The 17319-nt window shown below is 50.8% G+C and overlaps 1 protein-coding gene across 1 annotated transcript; it reads left to right on the top strand.

Moving 5' to 3' along the window:
- Positions 1 to 44: 44 nt before the first annotated feature.
- Positions 45 to 16030, top strand: APBA3 (amyloid beta precursor protein binding family A member 3). The gene is made up of 10 exons (XM_066574416.1): positions 45 to 917; positions 1812 to 1851; positions 5206 to 5351; positions 5428 to 5514; positions 5669 to 5830; positions 8407 to 8571; positions 10354 to 10566; positions 12145 to 12264; positions 15082 to 15222; positions 15296 to 16030. Exons 1-10 carry the CDS (start codon positions 141 to 143, stop codon positions 15365 to 15367), a joined length of 1923 nt encoding a protein of 640 aa, XP_066430513.1. The 5' UTR covers positions 45 to 140; the 3' UTR covers positions 15368 to 16030.
- Positions 16031 to 17319: the final 1289 nt, after the last annotated feature.

Here is a 17319-nt window from a genome sequence, read left to right as displayed (position 1 = left end):
CTACAACTCCCAGCGAGCCCTGTGCAGAGCGGCGAGAACCTGTGGGCGGAAGTTGTTAGGAGTTGCCCGGGTCGGATGGCGACGCTGTGCCGGTAGATAACGGCCACTCGGGCTGCAGGCGGCACTCTGCGCCGGTAACCATGGAAACCGCCATGGAGCTGCTGAGGCGGCCGGTCCCGCCGCCCTCCCGCCTCTCCGGGGACCCTCCTGGGGGGCCTCAGGTGGAGCTAGAGAATGCTGGGAGAGCGCCCCCTGCTGTGGATATGGACACCAGACCCCCGCCTCACAGCTCAGGGGGGAGAGCGCCCCCTCGTGTGGACAGCTGTGCGGACATGGACACCAGACCCCCGGGTTCAGAGGAGAGTACTGTTAGAGCGCCCCCTGGTGTGGACAGCTGTGCGGACATGGACATCAGACCGCCATCCCGGGGTTCAGAGGAGGCTACAGTTATAGCGCCCCCTGCTGTGGACATGGACACCAGGCCTCCTCCTGAGGTAGAGGGGCCACAGCCGGGGGCCCCGGACACCTTCCACATGCAGGAGCTCCTCCTCCAGCTGCCCGCCTGCCCCTCTGGAGAAGAGTCCTGCTCGGCCCCCCATGTATGCCAGCCCTGCCTACTACACATCGCCATGGGGAAGGGGCTGGCGGACATGCGGCGGCGGTCGTCGGAGCCAGCCGGCAGTCATGGGCTCTTGCTGACAGACAGCGCCAGGGACGGGATGCTCACCCTCTTCCAGTGCGAGGCGGGCACACTGTCCCCCGGGGACCCCAGGATGCCCCTGGCCAGGCTGGAGGCCATATCCAGCAGCGAGGAGGGGGCTGCGGGGCTGGAGGAAGAAGGGTCATCATCATCCTCGTCCGCGCTCAGTAGGGAAGAGTCCTTGTGTAGTCTGGCGGATCAAGACCCCCAGGAGGAGGTGAGGAGTCACAGCGGTGGTGCCCTGGGGGGCCACGAAGCAGGTGACCGCTGCCTAAACAGGAGAGACCGTGAACCTGCCACGTCTTCTGCCGCAGTGCCAATCCAGTCGTGGTCAGGAGGGTAGCGTTCCTGCCTCCCAATAGGTGGCACTCTGGAGGCATTGTACCTTCCAGTAGTAGTCGTCATAGCGGTCTGGTCACATTACACGGATGATATGGGGGGGCACATCGGAGAATAGATTGCTGATGGGGATTGAGTTGTATGGCCAGTTTTACACGACCCCAATATGGCGCTGCCGTGGGTGTAGCGGATCTCTAGGCCACTATTAGGTGGTTGTGGCCATATCCAGGGGGGAACCTGATTACCTGCAGCCCCCTGCCGCCCTCCTGTCCGCCGGCTCTGGTCTCCACTCTCAGATGTCCAGGGTGGCTGCAGCAATTTTCCATTTTGCCAATGCACACTGCTCTCTGATTGGCCAATGCTGATCACATGATCAGCTCTGGCCAATCAGATCAGGTATCGATGCACTGTGGAAATTGGGTAGTCTGAAGATTGCGTTGGCCATCTTGGATGACCGAAAACAGGAGTCTGTGGATTGGAGGGACGGCAGAGAAGAACTGCCGGTAATATACGCCCCCTACAGGCCTAGGGCTGAACTTGTTCCAAAACTGGAGGATCACTTTAATGGCGCCTTATAGTTACTTATTTGGGGAACATAAGCGGTTGAGAAGGAGCTGGATGCATAACCCAGCGAGGGGGTGTTGGTACAATGTGTTGTGCCAGTCCTGCAGTGCGGGGAGGAGGTACGCTGTGGAGGCCGAGCCAGGACTGTTGTATGACTGGGTCCTTGTGGTTTCTTACTGACGTGTTTTCTTCTTCCCTGTCTCCACAGATCTCACCGCTGTCCCCGAACTTTCCAGCACCTCCAAAAGGTACGTATGATCTGGGGGCGACTGGCATGATGTACGCACACACCACGGGGGCATCCTAACAGCTGCAGCGTCCAGACCCCCTGCAGCTGCACTGAGCCAAAATGTGCCTGTGTTAGGGGGGCTCACCACTGCCTGGGGGGTTCTAGATTCCTGCAATGTTCAGGGAGCAGGAAAGGGGAATCCCCGCGACCGAACCGTCCCGGACGGACCCCCCTGCCTATAATGGGGTCTGTCTGCTTTACACTTAGCTGCCCAGCTCTGAGGTGGAAGGAAAGGCGCTGCGTGCCACCCAACGCCGATGTGGAGCCGGCATGAGAGCGGCGTCAGGAGGAGGATCACTTACATGCTATACGGACTACTTGTTGAGAGTTGGGCCCCGCTGCGCCAGCACCTTCTAGCTCGCTAGTATTTTACAGCTGGCATCCGCCCGTCACCGGGGACTGCAGGAAGGAAGCTGCCCGAGGCTGGTTTACAGCTGGCAGCCGCCAGTCACCGGGGACTGCAGGAAGGAAGCTGCCCGAGGCTGGTTTACAGCTGGCATCCGCCCGTCACCGGGGACTGCAGGAAGGAAGCTGCCCGAGGCTGGTTTACAGCTGGCATCCGCCCGTCACCGGGGACTGCAGGAAGGAAGCTGCCCGAGGCTGGTTTACAGCTGGCAGCCGCCAGTCACCGGGGACTGCAGGAAGGAAGCTGCCGAGGCTGGTTTACAGCTGGCATCCGCCTGTCACCGGGGACTGCAGGAAGGAAGCTGCCCGAGGCTGGTTTACAGCTGGCATCCGCCCATCACTGGGGACTGCAGGAAGGAAGCTGCCCGAGGCTGGTTTACAGCTGGCATCCGCCCGTCACCGGGGACTGCAGAAAGGAAGCTGCCCGAGCCTGGTTTACAGCTGGCATCCGCCCGTCACCGGGGACTGCAGGAAGGAAGCTGCCCGAGGCTGGTTTACAGCTGGCATCCGCCCGTCACCGGGGACTGCAGGAAGGAAGCTGCCCGAGGCTGGTTTACAGCTGGCAGCCGCCAGTCACCGGGGACTGCAGGAAGGAAGCTGCCCGAGGCTGGTTTACAGCTGGCATCCGCCAGTCACCAGGGACTGCAGGAAGGAAGCTGCCCGAGGCTGGTTTACAGCGGACCGTTTTGTATGTTGCAAGACTTCACCTTTTACACGGGGCGATTATGGTTCAGAATGATTTGCGCTCCCGTGGGAATCCGAGTTGCAATCGTCCCGTGTAAACACGCCGCGACTGACTGACGCGCTGTGCAGTGTAAACTGCAGTCCGTCACGTCTGAGCGACTACTGTGAATGGAGGCGGCGGGGAGAACGCTACCCGGCCTGCTGTGAGCGATGCCAGTGATACCCGCTCCTGTGTACCCAGCAGCTCTGGGACCAGGGCCGGCATCGTCTGCCCTACAGCCCGTCCCCTGTAAGGGGGCCATCACAGAAGTCTTACTGATGGGGACCCCGTTGTTTGCAGTTAGTCCATCTACAGGTGTGGAAAGCTGCAGCTTGTTCTATTTTTCTGCGATTTTGCTGAAAACTCTCTTATTTCCTCACTACATACAAGTCGCAGGTTTGACAATATGTGGGATTTTCACTCGCGTTCAGCCATTTTTCTCGCAAATCAAATCGCACTTGCATAATAAATGCCATTTTTAGGCCGCCCGCACACGGACGGATTTACACTGCAGAATCTGGAGCGGGCGTCCGCCTCCGGGCTCTGAGGTAGATCCCACCCATAGCATGCCATGGCAAAATGGGATCGATCGCGGAGGAGAAATCCCAGCATGCCCCATTTCTGTGGATTTCGCACAGACTGCTTCCGTTGAAGTCGTCCGATCTGCTGCCCCTTGTGGTGACATTGTGGTAAGGAAGCCGCAACGCCGGAAAAGCCTAAATAAAAAACAACAACAAAGCGCTGCGCAGGTCCAGCAGCTCGCCGTGCGGATCATCTGCAGTACAGCCGTGGAAAGAAGAAAGCAGGTACGCGCGGATGCCGGCGGGGTACATGGTGGGATCCCACATGCGGCATATGACCCGCCTGCGTGCAGCCGGCACTATAAGGATGATAGTGGGGTGAGTTTCCCGGCCTGGTATGGCGCTCACCCGTGTGCAGTTAGCCTGAGGCACAGAAGTGTCTCAATACTCCTAAAGATGTCGCGTCTTACAAGGAACCTCCAACAACAGGACTGCATTTGTCTTTAGTCGCACTGATATTACTGGAGTTTAATATCTGCCTTTCCATCACCACCCGAGAGGAGAGGAGGGGCAGGAAGGGCGTTGTGTGCGGTCAGTGATGGGCATTATTGCCCATCTCCAGCCGAGAGGAGGGGCAGGAAGGGCGTTGTGTGCGGTCAGTAATGGGGCACTTAATGCCCATCACCAGCCGAGAGGAGAGGAGGGGCAGGAAGGGCGTTGTGTGCGGTCAGTAATGGGGCACTTATTGCCCATCACCAGCCGAGAGGAGGGGCAGGAAGGGCGTTGTGTGCAGTCAGTAATGGGGCACTTATTGCCCGTCACCAGCTGAGAGGAGGGGCAGGAAGGGCGTTGTGTGCGGTCAGTAATGGGGCACTTATTGCCCATCACCAGCCGAGAGGAGGGGCAGGAAGGGCGTTGTGTGCGGTCAGTAATGGGGCACTTATTGCCCATCACCAGCCGAGAGGAGGGGCAGGAAGGGCGCTGTGTGCCGTCAGTAATGGGGCACTTATTGCCCGTCACCAGCCAGCAGCTGGAACGTAGGGGGATTTACGAAGCTACAGGTGCCAGAGTTCTGGGGGGGCTGGATGTTCCGGCGCCCGGCTGTTGGTGTATAACGTGACGTTATTTAGGATTTAGTAAAGCTGTGCGACTATTTCTTATTTCCCCCGGTCACGTCCTTTTACTTTTAGTCTTAGGGGGGACATTTAAGAAGCCGCACACCAGTTTACTGCTCTAGAAAAGTCACTAAATTTTGCACAAATATTTGCGACTTCTCGGCCTTCTGCTCCAGCCGCGGCACGTCTCTGGGAAGTGGGCGGGGCTTATTGGAGGGGCGGGTCAACCAGAGCAACAGATTTATTTATAATGTATGCCAAAAAATGGCGTAAAGTCTGCCATTAATGCAGACCTGGTTGGGACTAAGTGAGGGCACATGGAGGATGTGCCAGGGGTGCGCCGAATGCATGAGCGGTATGCGCTGCCTCTTGTATTCGGCGCACCATGCCCCCCCCCCCCGTTCACGGCTGATTGTGCGAACGGGATGAAATCCATGGCGGTCCCACTGACTGTCGCCATGCGGGACGCTCCATGGGGCTCGCTTTGTAGTAAAGTAGTGTTTTGCTTCTGTCTTGTGAGCAGGGGGTTCTCTGTTTCTCTCCGGTAGTGCCTGGTCCTTGTGAGCCCGAGGACTTGCTGGATGGAGTAGTCTTTGGTGCCAAATACCTGGGATCTACACAGCTGCAGTGTGAGCGCCATCAGATGGCCAGCGCGCGGGTACGGCAGGCGCAGGAGGCGGTGGACCGGGTGAAGGTGAGAGGACGGGCTGATGTGGGCATAGAGGTCAGAAGCTTCCTCCATGTATACTTCTTTGTGTTGTGCTCCTTAGGCCCCAGATGGGGAGTCTCAGCCGATGACGGAGGTGGATGTCATGGTGTCTACACAGCGGGTGAAAGTCCTCACTGCGGACACTCAGGTCAGAGCTCATGTATTCCTGCACCCGCCCGGCCTCTGTACTGGTCTGTAACTGGGACCCTCGGAAGTGCGTGTGGCCTAAAGCACCCGATTGTCTTGATCAATTCCCCGAGGGGAACGTTTATGTGTTTTCTGTTTCTTATCTCCTTCTCCAGGAGGCCCTTATGGACCACCCTCTGCAGACCATTTCCTATACTGCTGACATTGGCAATGTCGTGGTAATCATGGCGCGCAGGAAATCGCCGCGCAGTCCAGATCAACCGTCTTCACAAAAGAGGCCACATAAGATGCTGTGCCACGTCTTCCAGTCAGCTGATGTGAGTCCCTGCTGTTGATAGGCTAAGCCAAGGCTTCGGCTGCCACACGGGTCGAGCGATGGAAGAGCGTTGCGTCGCCCTGCAGTAGTCTGATCTCGCTGTGGGTCGTGCTGTAACTCACAAGAAGCCCTGAGATGCAGCCTTGCCCTCAGCTCAGCAGCTGGACCGTCACTTCTTAACCCTTTCCAGTCCAATGTCGGGCCTGCCCCGACATAATTTCCCTCCACAGCTCCGATGTCGGGGCAGGCCCGACACTGCAGTGCAGGAGTGGATCTGCACCCGATCGTCACACACATCGGGTGCAGATGCACTCCTGCACTGGTCCTCATCGAGGAGCCCCGAGGAGAAGGCAGAAAGGGTTTTTACCTGACCCCCGGCGGTCACATGAACGCCGAGCCGGCAGGAGCCTGCACCGTGGAAGGACCTGCTTATCTGACCAGCGTCTTGTGCATTCTCCTTCTGTCTCCCGGCCCGGCGATCATGTGACCGCTGGGTGCCACCTGACCCCAGCGGTCACATGATCGCCGAGCCGGGAGGCAGAAGGAGAATGCGGAAGACGTCGGACAGGTAAGCAGCCCCCCCCCCCCTCCACGGTGCAGTGAGCACCTGCACCCTCCTGAACTCTGTCAGTTCAGGAGGGTGCAGGGAAAATGTTTTTTTTCTCACCCATTCTCCCCAGCTCCAATTTATTTGGAGCTGGGGAGAATGGGTGAGAAAAAAATAAATGGATTGGAAAGGGTTAATGTTTGGTTTTTTTTTTCGTCTGTCAACCCTTTGGCGCAGTCTGATGTTAATGAACGTTGGATAGTGGAGGGTTAGTGTAAAGCGGATCCGTCACTGCGCACAAGCTGCAACAAAAATGACCTGATACCTTTATTCTGTGGGTCAGGACCGTTACTATACTTCACACTTATGGAGGTTTTTTTTTTTTCAAAGATTTTTAATTTTTAAACTTATTTCCTGCTGCCTCTTCTGGACACCAAAGCTTTTATTTTCGGTCAGCATAGCTTAGCGAGGTCTCCCTTTGTGCGGGACGTCCTGTAGTTTGCGGCGGTACCATTTTGGAATGCATAGGACTTTTTGATTGCTTTTTATTGCATTTTTTTCTTGGAGACAGGGTGACCAGAAATGTACATTTTTGGCGTTCTTTATTATTTTTTCTGACAACGTTCACCGTGCGGAGTAAGTAATGGGTTTCTTTGATAGATGGGACTTTTACAGATGCTGTGATATGAAATATGTATTTTTGTTATATTATTTAGATTCTTTTATTATAAATATGGCAAAGGGTTTTTTTTTAACTTTTTTTAAAATAATTAGTAAAACTTTATTGCTCTTACTTTTAACTTTTTTTTAGTCCGCAGAGGAGATAACTTGTGATGCTTTGATCGCTCCTGCAGCATGGTGTATTATACTGTGATCGGGCAGGCAATCTATCAAGCCACCCCATGGGGTGGGGTGGCTTGATGGATCTGGAGCCTTTCAGAAGGCCCTGCCACCATGACAACCGCGCTGGTCCCTGCAGTCTCATCGTGGGGGGGGGGGGTCGTGCAGGACCCCCCCAAATATCATTTGTGGGATTTAAATGCTGCTGTCAGAATTGATAGCGGCATTTAAAAGGTTCTTGGAGCTGTTGCCACTGTAAGAAACAGCCGCCGCCTGCGTTGTAGGAAAAGAGATAGCCCCGCGATCTCTCTTCATACATACCCTGACGCTGCAGGACGTAAATGTACACCGTGCAGCATTAAGGGGTTAATAAACTGTTACTTGTATAAAAAAATGAAGTTCACCCCTTTTCCAACTATACAAATAAACACAGAATGAACATAACTGATGTCGCCGCATCCTTAAGGATCAATCTGTTAAAATATGACATTTTCTGTTCTGCACCGTGAACATGGTTGCAAAAAAATACCCGCTGGCAGAGGTTTTCTTTCTTGGCCAACCCATTTTCAAGCAAAAATGTAATAAAAATTGATTAACCCTTTCCAATCCAATTTGTATCCTGGTTTCCTAGGGGGCTTACTCTTTTTCTGCTGTTATACAATGGCGCTATCTGCTGGCTAAAGCCAGTACTGCATGAGATGACACGTTGGATAGGCTCCGACAGCAGAGAGGCTGGCAATATACAGTAAGAGAACCCCGACGGACGTCTTCCAACATCGGAGCTGTACAGCCTTAAACCATAATGTCTTCAGAGGTCGGACAGTGGATTGGAAAGGGTTAAAAGATCTTTTTGGGTATGTGACGACATGTTTCTGGGTCACGTGGCTCGGGAGCAGCTCGGTCTCATCCAAGTGAATGGCATTAAGCTGCTGTACGATGCATGAAGCGGCTGATCGGTGGGCATCCTGACTCTGGGGATGTGTCCTGAGGATCGGGCGTTAACACTTCACTCACAGAAAAGCCCCTTTAATGTGATTGATGTCTATTTGGAAAAGGCTCCAAATATCATATTTAGCTCTTGTTGTAGCATGGTGCGACTTCAGTGCTTAAACCTCTTGGCGGGCGATTTGTAGGATAGTGGCGTTTTCTTCAAAAGGCGTATCACTTGACAAATGTGTTCACCACCTTAGGCTCAGCTCATTGCCCAGGCTATTGGTCAGGCTTTTGGCTTGGCATACCTGAACTTTCTTCACTCTCAAGGTTTGGAACCTGAGCGACAAGAGAATACACGTGTAACAGAACAACTGTACAACGCGAACCTTGCCCACTTCACCAAGAAAGACAACATCAGGGAGGTAAGAGGAAAAGTTCTACCTTGTTCACCCTTAATTTCGTAAATTATCAATATTGAGGATTTAGTATAACATGGTAGAGTTGGAAGGGTCATCGGGTCCGACCCCCTGCTCAGTGCAGGATCACTGAATCATCCCGGACAGATATTTGTCCAGCCTTTGAAGACTTCCATTGAAGGAGAACTCCCCACCTCCTGTGGTAACCTGTTCCACTCATTGATCCCCCTCACTGTCTAATATCTAATCTGTGTCTCCTCCCTTTCAGTTTCATCCCATTGCTTCTAGTCTTTCCTTGTGCAGATGAGAATAGGGCTGATCCCTCTGCACTGTGACAGCCCTTCAGATATTTGTAGACCGCTATTAAGTCTCCTCTCAGCCTTCGCTTCTGCTAAACATTCCCAGATCCTTTAACCGTTCCTCATAGGACATGATTTGCAGAGCGCTCACCATCTTGGTAACTCTTCTCTGAACTTGCTCCAGTTTGTCTATGTCTGTTATAAAGTGGGGTGCCCAGAACTGGACCCAGTATTCCAGATGAGGTCTGACTAAGGAAGAGTAGAGGGGGATAATGACCTCACGTGATCTAGACTCTATGCTTCTCTTAATACATCCCAGAATTGTGTTTGCCTTTTTGGCTGCTGCATCACATTGTTGACTCATGTTCAGTCTATGATCTATCAGTATACCAAGTCCTTCTCACATGTGCTGCTGTTTAGCCCAATTCCTGCCATTCTGTATGTGCTTTTTTTTGTCATCCAGGAGCTAATGTCCTAAAGAATTGAACAAAAAGGTTATGTTTTAGCAGCGTTATCTGTAATGAGCATTACACAGACACAAACATAACGTTGCATTTCTTTATGCCTGGGGTGTTTCTGGGAAGCTAGCCGTACAACTTGGAACTGAGCTGTGACTTGACCTTAAAGATTTGTGGCACACCCCACCGGCTCTGTGCCGGCATCCATGAGCCCTTACAGGAATATGACATTGGTATAATATTGACCTTTGTTTGCATCTGCATCTCGTGGCCGGAGTGGAGCGTCTCTCCCTCCGTAGGACTTGTCCTGCGTTACCGGCAGCTCATTGATGTGACTGGGCACTATGTAATGCTTAATTTGCATGCCAGGGAAGCATGCCTCCTCTTTATCATCCACTTGGATCACTACCGCCTCATGGCCATTGCATTTGGGTTACCCCACCCCACCCCAAAGCGGCTCCATCATAGGTGATGTTAGGCCATGAACGTGGCGGGCTTATATGGTAGACTCAAACCTTACGCTGGTCTAGCTGTGGCTCAGTTGAGCGTTGTGATGGTCCACAGGGCCGTGCCTATACCTAAGCTTAAAACACTAGGCAAACCTAAGAAAGATGAGCTGTACTTCCCTGCAGGCCTCCAGCTAATCTAAACCACCCACACGGTGTCCATTGGAACCCAGGAAGTCAGCTTCTGGCCCTATTGTCCAACATGGCCGACTGTCATTCACAGAACGCAGATGCTCTCCTTTTTCATTAAAATAAGCCTGCTACTTTATTTGAAGGTTGGTGATGTGTTACCATGTAGCATTCAGTCCTCCGCCTCGTGGGAGAAGTATGAGGCCGTGTACCTGGGGAGTCCGTCCGGTCGCTGAAGCAGGTTAATCTAGATGTTCCACTTGTTTGGCCAAAGATTTATGAGATGGATAAGGCTTCTTTGTAGTCGCTGCTCCTTATTTAATGTCCTCTTTGCATTTCATGTAATTCATACAAGCACTCGGAGCAAAAACTGTTTTTATGTTCGTCTATCAACAGGTTTATATCCAGAAAGAAAAAGGAGAAATGTTGGGTGCGGCGGTGGTGGAGTCGGGCTGGGGCTCCTTACTCCCCACGGTTGTCATTGCCAACTTAATGCATGGAGGACCAGCTGAGCGGAGCGGAGAGCTGAGCATTGGGGATTATGTGACCAGCGTCAATGGGACAAGTTTGGTTGGTCTTCCCTTTTCTACATGCCAGGGATTAATCCGGGTAAGACATTGTTGGGGATGGGGGGCTTCTTTAAGTAGAGAACCAGCCAATGAAGTTAAAGGGCCATTGCCATTCACTGTGATGGAGAGAAGTAGGATGGGAGAGTCGGTTTACAGAGATGATTCTAATAGTCCCCTGAATACTGTAAGAAGAGTCCCACATCCACGTGGTGATTAGATTACCTATAGGGAAATCCACGTTGAGCAGTGATCCGTACCGTAAGGCGGTAAACACTCATGTAGCATCCATGGAACATGCCAGAAGAATTTATTTTTTCATGAATGCAAGTTTTAACTTAGGTTCACATTGTGTATATTTGAGGTACGCTAAGGCTAATTTCACACAGGTGAGTGCGATATCAGGTTGTGAAACACGACCCAATATCGCGCTCGCAAAGTGCGATGTTCCTGCGGATGCGAGGCATTTTTGTGTTTAACCCCTTAACACTATAGGACGTACAGTTACATCCTGCAGCGTCGGAGTATGTATGAAGCGAGATCGTGCAGTGATCTCCCTCCATACAACGCGGGCATCGGCTGTTTCTTACATCCGACACCTGCCTGCAACAGCTCCAATAAGCGGCACGGCTCATTGGAGCTGTTAACTCTCTAAATGCTGGCATTTAAAATCCCCTGAACGATGTTCTGGGGTCCCGTACACCCCCTCGCGATGAGATCACGGGTTGCCATGTGGGTGTCATGTCAGTTGGGGGCCTTCTGAAAGCTATGCCCGTGGGGTGGCATCATAGACTGCCTGTCAGATCGCATTACATCATACTGCAGGAGCGATCAAAGCACCACAAGTTGTCAGAATTGACAGCGGCATTTAAAGGGTTAATAGCCGCGAACGGCCGAGCGCAGCTATTGCCCGCGGGTGTCAGCTGTAATAAACAGCTGATGCCCGCGCTGTATGGAGGGAGATAGCGGTGCTACCTCCCTCCATACACGTCCTGCAACAGCAGGACGTAGTTTCCCGATGGGGCGATCGTTAAGGGGTTAAGGGGTTCAAGTTGCCTTGCATCACTTCAGGAAAGTAGCTATCGCGCAGAGTTTCCCAATGTTTTCAATGGGTAAACATCGCACGACGTGCGATACTGCGCCGGCTCCATTGAGAACCTGGGGCGATCCGATGACGCCCAAATTGGTCATGCTGAGTTGTTTGGTTTTTTTTCCCCCTGTACCACGATGCGGGACAAAATTGCGGATGCGTATGACCCTATTCCAAAGAATGGGGTTCGTATTCGTATTATGGTTGCTAAGAACGCACATATTTTGCGTGATTTTCTCGGTTGTTAGGATACTTTTTGGATGGAGCTAATGCCCATTAAACGGGCTCCGCACGGGTTCATCCGGCTGCAGCCCCCCTTATGCTTCATTCTGCAGCTCTGATGCGGCTCTTTTGTACTTTATTTCAGGCTTTACACAAGAATAGTGCGACAAATGACTAGAAACAGAAAATATGAAGGAGTGGGGGTCCTGGGTATTCACCCTAACCGTATCTGTGGGGCAGGATGTGCAGGAGTCCGCAGACAGACTGAAGATGACGAGTCGAGTAATTTTGCCCTTTTCTTTCTTCCAGGACCTGAAAAGTCAGTCGGAGGTGATTATATGCATTGTGCGCTGCCCCCCTGTGGTCACTGCTATCATTCAGAGGCCGGACACCACCTACCAGCTGGGCTTCAGTGTGGAGGATGGAGTGGTGAGTGCCAAGGAACTAGGAAGCTTTAGGCCGGCTTCACACAACGGGACTTTTACTGTGGAATCTGCGGTCAGCATCCACACAGAGGATCCACAGCAAATGGCATGCACCGAAAAGTATGAAAAATCACTTTTTCCTTCACATTCGTGGAAACGAATTGCGTATTCCGTGGGCGGAGGAAAAATTGCTACATGCTGTATTTTGCTGCAGACTCCGTGCGGACAGCCTCCTCTGAAGTCAATAGAAGCCGTCATACCACAAAAGACGGCTAAGGGGCGCTCATATAAATATGTATAGATATATCAGGGGTCAGTACAGAGATCTCTCCCATCATCTATTATACCCAGGACTGTAACAAGAGGGCGCTCTAATAACTATGTATAGATATATCAGGGGTCAGTACAGAGATCTCTCCCATCATCTATTATACCCAGGACTGTAACAAGGGGGCGCTCTAATAACTATGTATAGATATATCAGGGGTCAGTATAGAGATCTCCCCCATCATCTATTATACCCAGGACTGTAACAAGGGGGCGCTCTAATAACTATGTATAGATATATCAGGGGTCAGTATAGAGATCTCCCCCATCATCTATTATACCCAGGACTGTAACAAGAGGGCGCTCTAATAACTATGTATAGATATATCAGGGGTCAGTACAGAGATCTCTCCCATCATCTATTATACCCTGGACTGTAACAAGGGGGCGCTCTAATAACTATGTATAGATATATCAGGGGTCAGTACAGAGATCTCTCCCATCATCTATTATGCCCAGGAGTGTAACAAGGGGGCGCTCTAATAACTGTGTATAGATATATCAGGGGTCAGTACAGAGATCTCCCCCATCATCTATTATACCCCAGGACTGTAACAAGGGGGCGCTCTAATAACTATGTATAGATATATCAGGGGTCAGTACAGAGATCTCTCCCATCATCTATTATACTAGGACTGTAACAAGGGGGCGCTCTAATAACTATGTATAATATATCAGGAGTCAGTACAGAGATGTCTCCCATCATCTATTATACCCAGGACTGTAATAAGGGGACGCTCTAATAACTATGTATAGATATATCAGGGGTCAGTACAGAGATCTCTCCCATCATCTATTATACCCAGGACTGTAACAAGGGGGCACTCTAATAACTATGTATAATATATCAGGGGTTAGTACAGAGATCTCTCCCATCATCTATTATACCAAGGACTGTAACAAGGGGGCGCTCTAATAACTATGTATAGATATATCAGGGGTCAGTACAGAGATCTCTCCCATCATCTATTATACCCAGGACTGTAACAAAGGGGCGCTCTAATTACTATGTATAATATATCAGGGGTCAGTACAGAGATCTCTCCCATCATCTATTATACCCAGGACTGTAACAAGGGGGCGCTCTAATAACTATGTATAGATATATCAGGGGTCAGTACAGTGATCTCTCCCATCATCTATTATACCCAGGACTGTAACAAGGGGGCGCTCTAATAACTATGTATAGATATATCAGGGGTCAGTACAGAGATCTCTCCCATCATCTATTATACCCAGGACTGTAACAAGGGGGTGCTCTAATAACTATGTATAATATATCAGGGGTTAGTACAGAGATCTCTCCCATCATCTATTATACCAAGGACTGTAACAAGGGGGCGCTCTAATAACTATGTATAGATATATCAGGGGTCAGTACAGAGATCTCTCCCATCATCTATTATACCCAGGACTGTAACAAAGGGGCGCTCTAATAACTATGTATAGATATATCAGGGGTCAGTACAGAGATCTCTCCCATCATCTATTATACCCAGGACTGTAACAAGGGGGCGCTCTAATAACTATGTATAGATATATCAGGGGTCAGTACAGAGATCTCTCCCATCATCTATTATACCCAGGACTGTAACAAAGGGGCGCTCTAATTACTATGTATAATATATCAGGGGTCAGTACAGAGATCTCTCCCATCATCTATTATACCCAGGACTGTAACAAGGGGGCGCTCTAATAACTATGTATAGATATATCAGGGGTCAGTACAGAGATCTCTCCCATCATCTATTATACCCAGGACTGTAACAAGGGGGCGCTCTAATAACTATGTATAGATATATCAGGGGTCAGTACAGAGATCTCTCCCATCATCTATTATACCCAGGACTGTAACAAGGGGGCGCTCTAATAACTATGTATAATATATCAGGGGTTAGTACAGAGATCTCTCCCATCATCTATTATACCCAGGGGGCGCACACTCTGTCTAGTGGAAAGAAAGTTTCTACAATGAAGGGGGTTCTTTACTGTAAGAGCAGTGACATTATGCAGCTCTCTCCTGAGGACCTGGTGATGGAGAACTTGATAAGAGTATAAGAGGGCCTGGACGTCTGTCTTATGTTATATTACTTTCTTCTTCAGAAGGGTCGGTGATTTGGGGATTCTTCTGACGGCCCCTACATATTATTTATTCACAGCTGTGTGTTTTTCACATGACCTTCACCTCCATTAGAGATAATGCGGTACGTCTTATGTGTGCATTACGCTCAGTCATGAAAACAAGGGGTGGGGGTAAATAGTCCAGAGATCTGCATATTTCCTGCGTAGTTACACATAAAGTCAATGGCTTTTGTATTTTTTCCCCCCCCCACTCACATTTGCTGTGTGTCTACACGTGTTTCCCCCCCCCCCCCCCCCCCCCCCCCAGTCCGAAACATGCGAGGTGAATATGCTGCATAATTACAGGCCAAAATCCGCATACAGCCATGTGAATACAAAGTATCAGAGTTATGGACTGTATGTGCCTCCACAGATCTGTAGCCTTATCCGCGGGGGCATCGCTGAGCGAGGAGGCATCAGAGTGGGGCATCGCATCATTGAAATAAATGGACAAAGTGTAGTGGCCACGGCCCATGAGAAGATCATCCAGACCCTGCTGGACGCCACCGGGGAGGTAAGGACTGTCCGGTGGGGTCATCTCAGTGCAGCTTCTAGTCTGTCTTCTGCTCACATACATCTCCTTCCAGGTTCACATAAAGACCATGCCGGCGTCCACCTACAGACTGCTCACCGGCCAGGAGACGCCCGTCTATCTCTGAAGAGCGGCTGCCGTTTATCTGTATAAACTTTGCTTGTTCTCCTGGAAAACAATCTTTGTATGCAAACGGTATTTTACGTCTCCAACCATGTTGTGCCTTTACATCACAAGGGGAATGTCCGCCATGAAATCCGGATCTGTAGCAGACCAACTCTGGTCAGATGTTGGGATTTGTTCTTCATAACTTTGCCTGTACGATGGGAGCAGCTACCAGTGCAACGCAGCTAGTGGCCATCAGGAGTACTGCGCACACCAGCCCTTTACGCAGCGGCAGGGTCACACTTGTATATCAGGCGCTTGCTGTATTTTATATTTTGCTCTGCAGCCGATCTAAACAGAATAATATATTATGGCCTTCAGGGCATCCATGTCCTACGAGAGGGGAGGGGGGGGAAGCAAAGAACTGCAACACAAGTGGTGACCTCTGCAGCTACAGGAGGGTTTGTAGAAGCCTCATCTGCTCACCCCTCCCCTGTATGGAGGAACGGATCCGTCGCACTGAGGTTCAGCTCCATAATGGAATATCTGGTCTCACCAAGATTCAAGGAGTAACTGTAACTTTGTGGGACGGGGTTTGTGGTTTACATACAGTCTTACGCTGCATTCAGACGACCATATATCGGCTGGGTATTCACGCCGGCCAATATCTGGCGTCTCTCTCGGCAGGGGGAGGAGGCTGGAAGAGCCGGGAGCAGTGCTCTGAGCTCCCGCCTCCTCTCTACCCCCTGCACTATTTTCATTGAGGAGAGGTGGGACGGGATGGGACGGGGCGGGGCAGGGCGGGGCTAATTCCTGAAACCTAGCCCCAACCCCGTTCTGCCTCATCTCATTGCAAATAGTGCAGAGGAGTGGAGAGGGGGTGGGAGCTCAGAGCACTGCTCCCGGCTCTTCCAGCCTCCTCCCCCTGCAGAGAGAGACGCCGTATATCGGCTGGGTGGGAAAACCTGGCCGATTATACGGTTGTCTGAATGCACCCTAAAAAAAAAAAAAAAAAAAAGTATTTTGAACGTGTCAGATGATTTAGCTCAGGTTCTTCATTTAAAAGCTACATTGCCTGATGCATGTTACAAAGTATCTTAACCTCGTAAGACTCGAATCCACCCGGCCTTGTGGGGTAAGGAAAGCTTACTCTGTCAGTACTAGAAGTGCCCTTTGTATGCCTCTATCCATGGTCAGAATGTAACATCTGACTGTGGGGTACAGATACCGTGGCAGTGGTGGGGCGAGTGCCCTTATAAAGGAAGGGCGGGTACTGCAGTGTATTTTCCTACGGGTTTTCACCTGCAGGACTTCTAGAACACCTTATTTATGGGAAAAGTGCAATAATACTGAAGCATGTCTGGCTCCAGCGTTCAGGGTAAGCTTTTCCTGCACTATGTATATTTTTATGACTCATTTTTAGTATCTGTTAAAGGGGATCCGGCGCCAGGTTTATGCTGTTCTGAGGGCCGTGTAAAGTGGTGACAGCAGTACATTTGAGTCTTTGCTTTTATCTGCAGCAGCCGAGGCTGGAGTCCTTGCAATGCTGTAAGCACACCGCTGAGTTCTTGATATTCATGAACTTTCGGCTCTTCTGCTGATTGATAGCCTTCTCCCATACTGTGCATAGGCAGAAAGCTGTCAATCAGCAACAGGTGCAGCCAGTTGTTCAGAGACTTTTGGACTTGGCGCTTGTCTCCTCCTGTTTCAGCAAATACAGTGAATTTCTGAAAAGTAAGGCATATAATGAATGCGCTGCTGGATTTGCGGCTCCCGCCTCTACTTTCTTGTCCTAATATTGCAGCAGGAACAGCCCGCTGGTTCCCCTTTTATCTGCTACATACACTGTTCTATTTTTATTAAATATGATGGATTATAACACGTCCTAATTTTTCTATGATGAAAAATATGATTATTGATTAAATATATCTCTCGTCTGCACCATTGTGGGAACACAGCAACACCTTAGGTATA

Source organism: Eleutherodactylus coqui, chromosome 7, assembly GCF_035609145.1.
Source record: "Eleutherodactylus coqui strain aEleCoq1 chromosome 7, aEleCoq1.hap1, whole genome shotgun sequence".
Classification (NCBI taxonomy): Eukaryota; Metazoa; Chordata; class Amphibia; order Anura; family Eleutherodactylidae; genus Eleutherodactylus; species Eleutherodactylus coqui.
The sequence above is the reverse complement of the archived record's forward strand: the minus strand, read 5'-3'. Positions and strand labels throughout refer to the sequence as shown.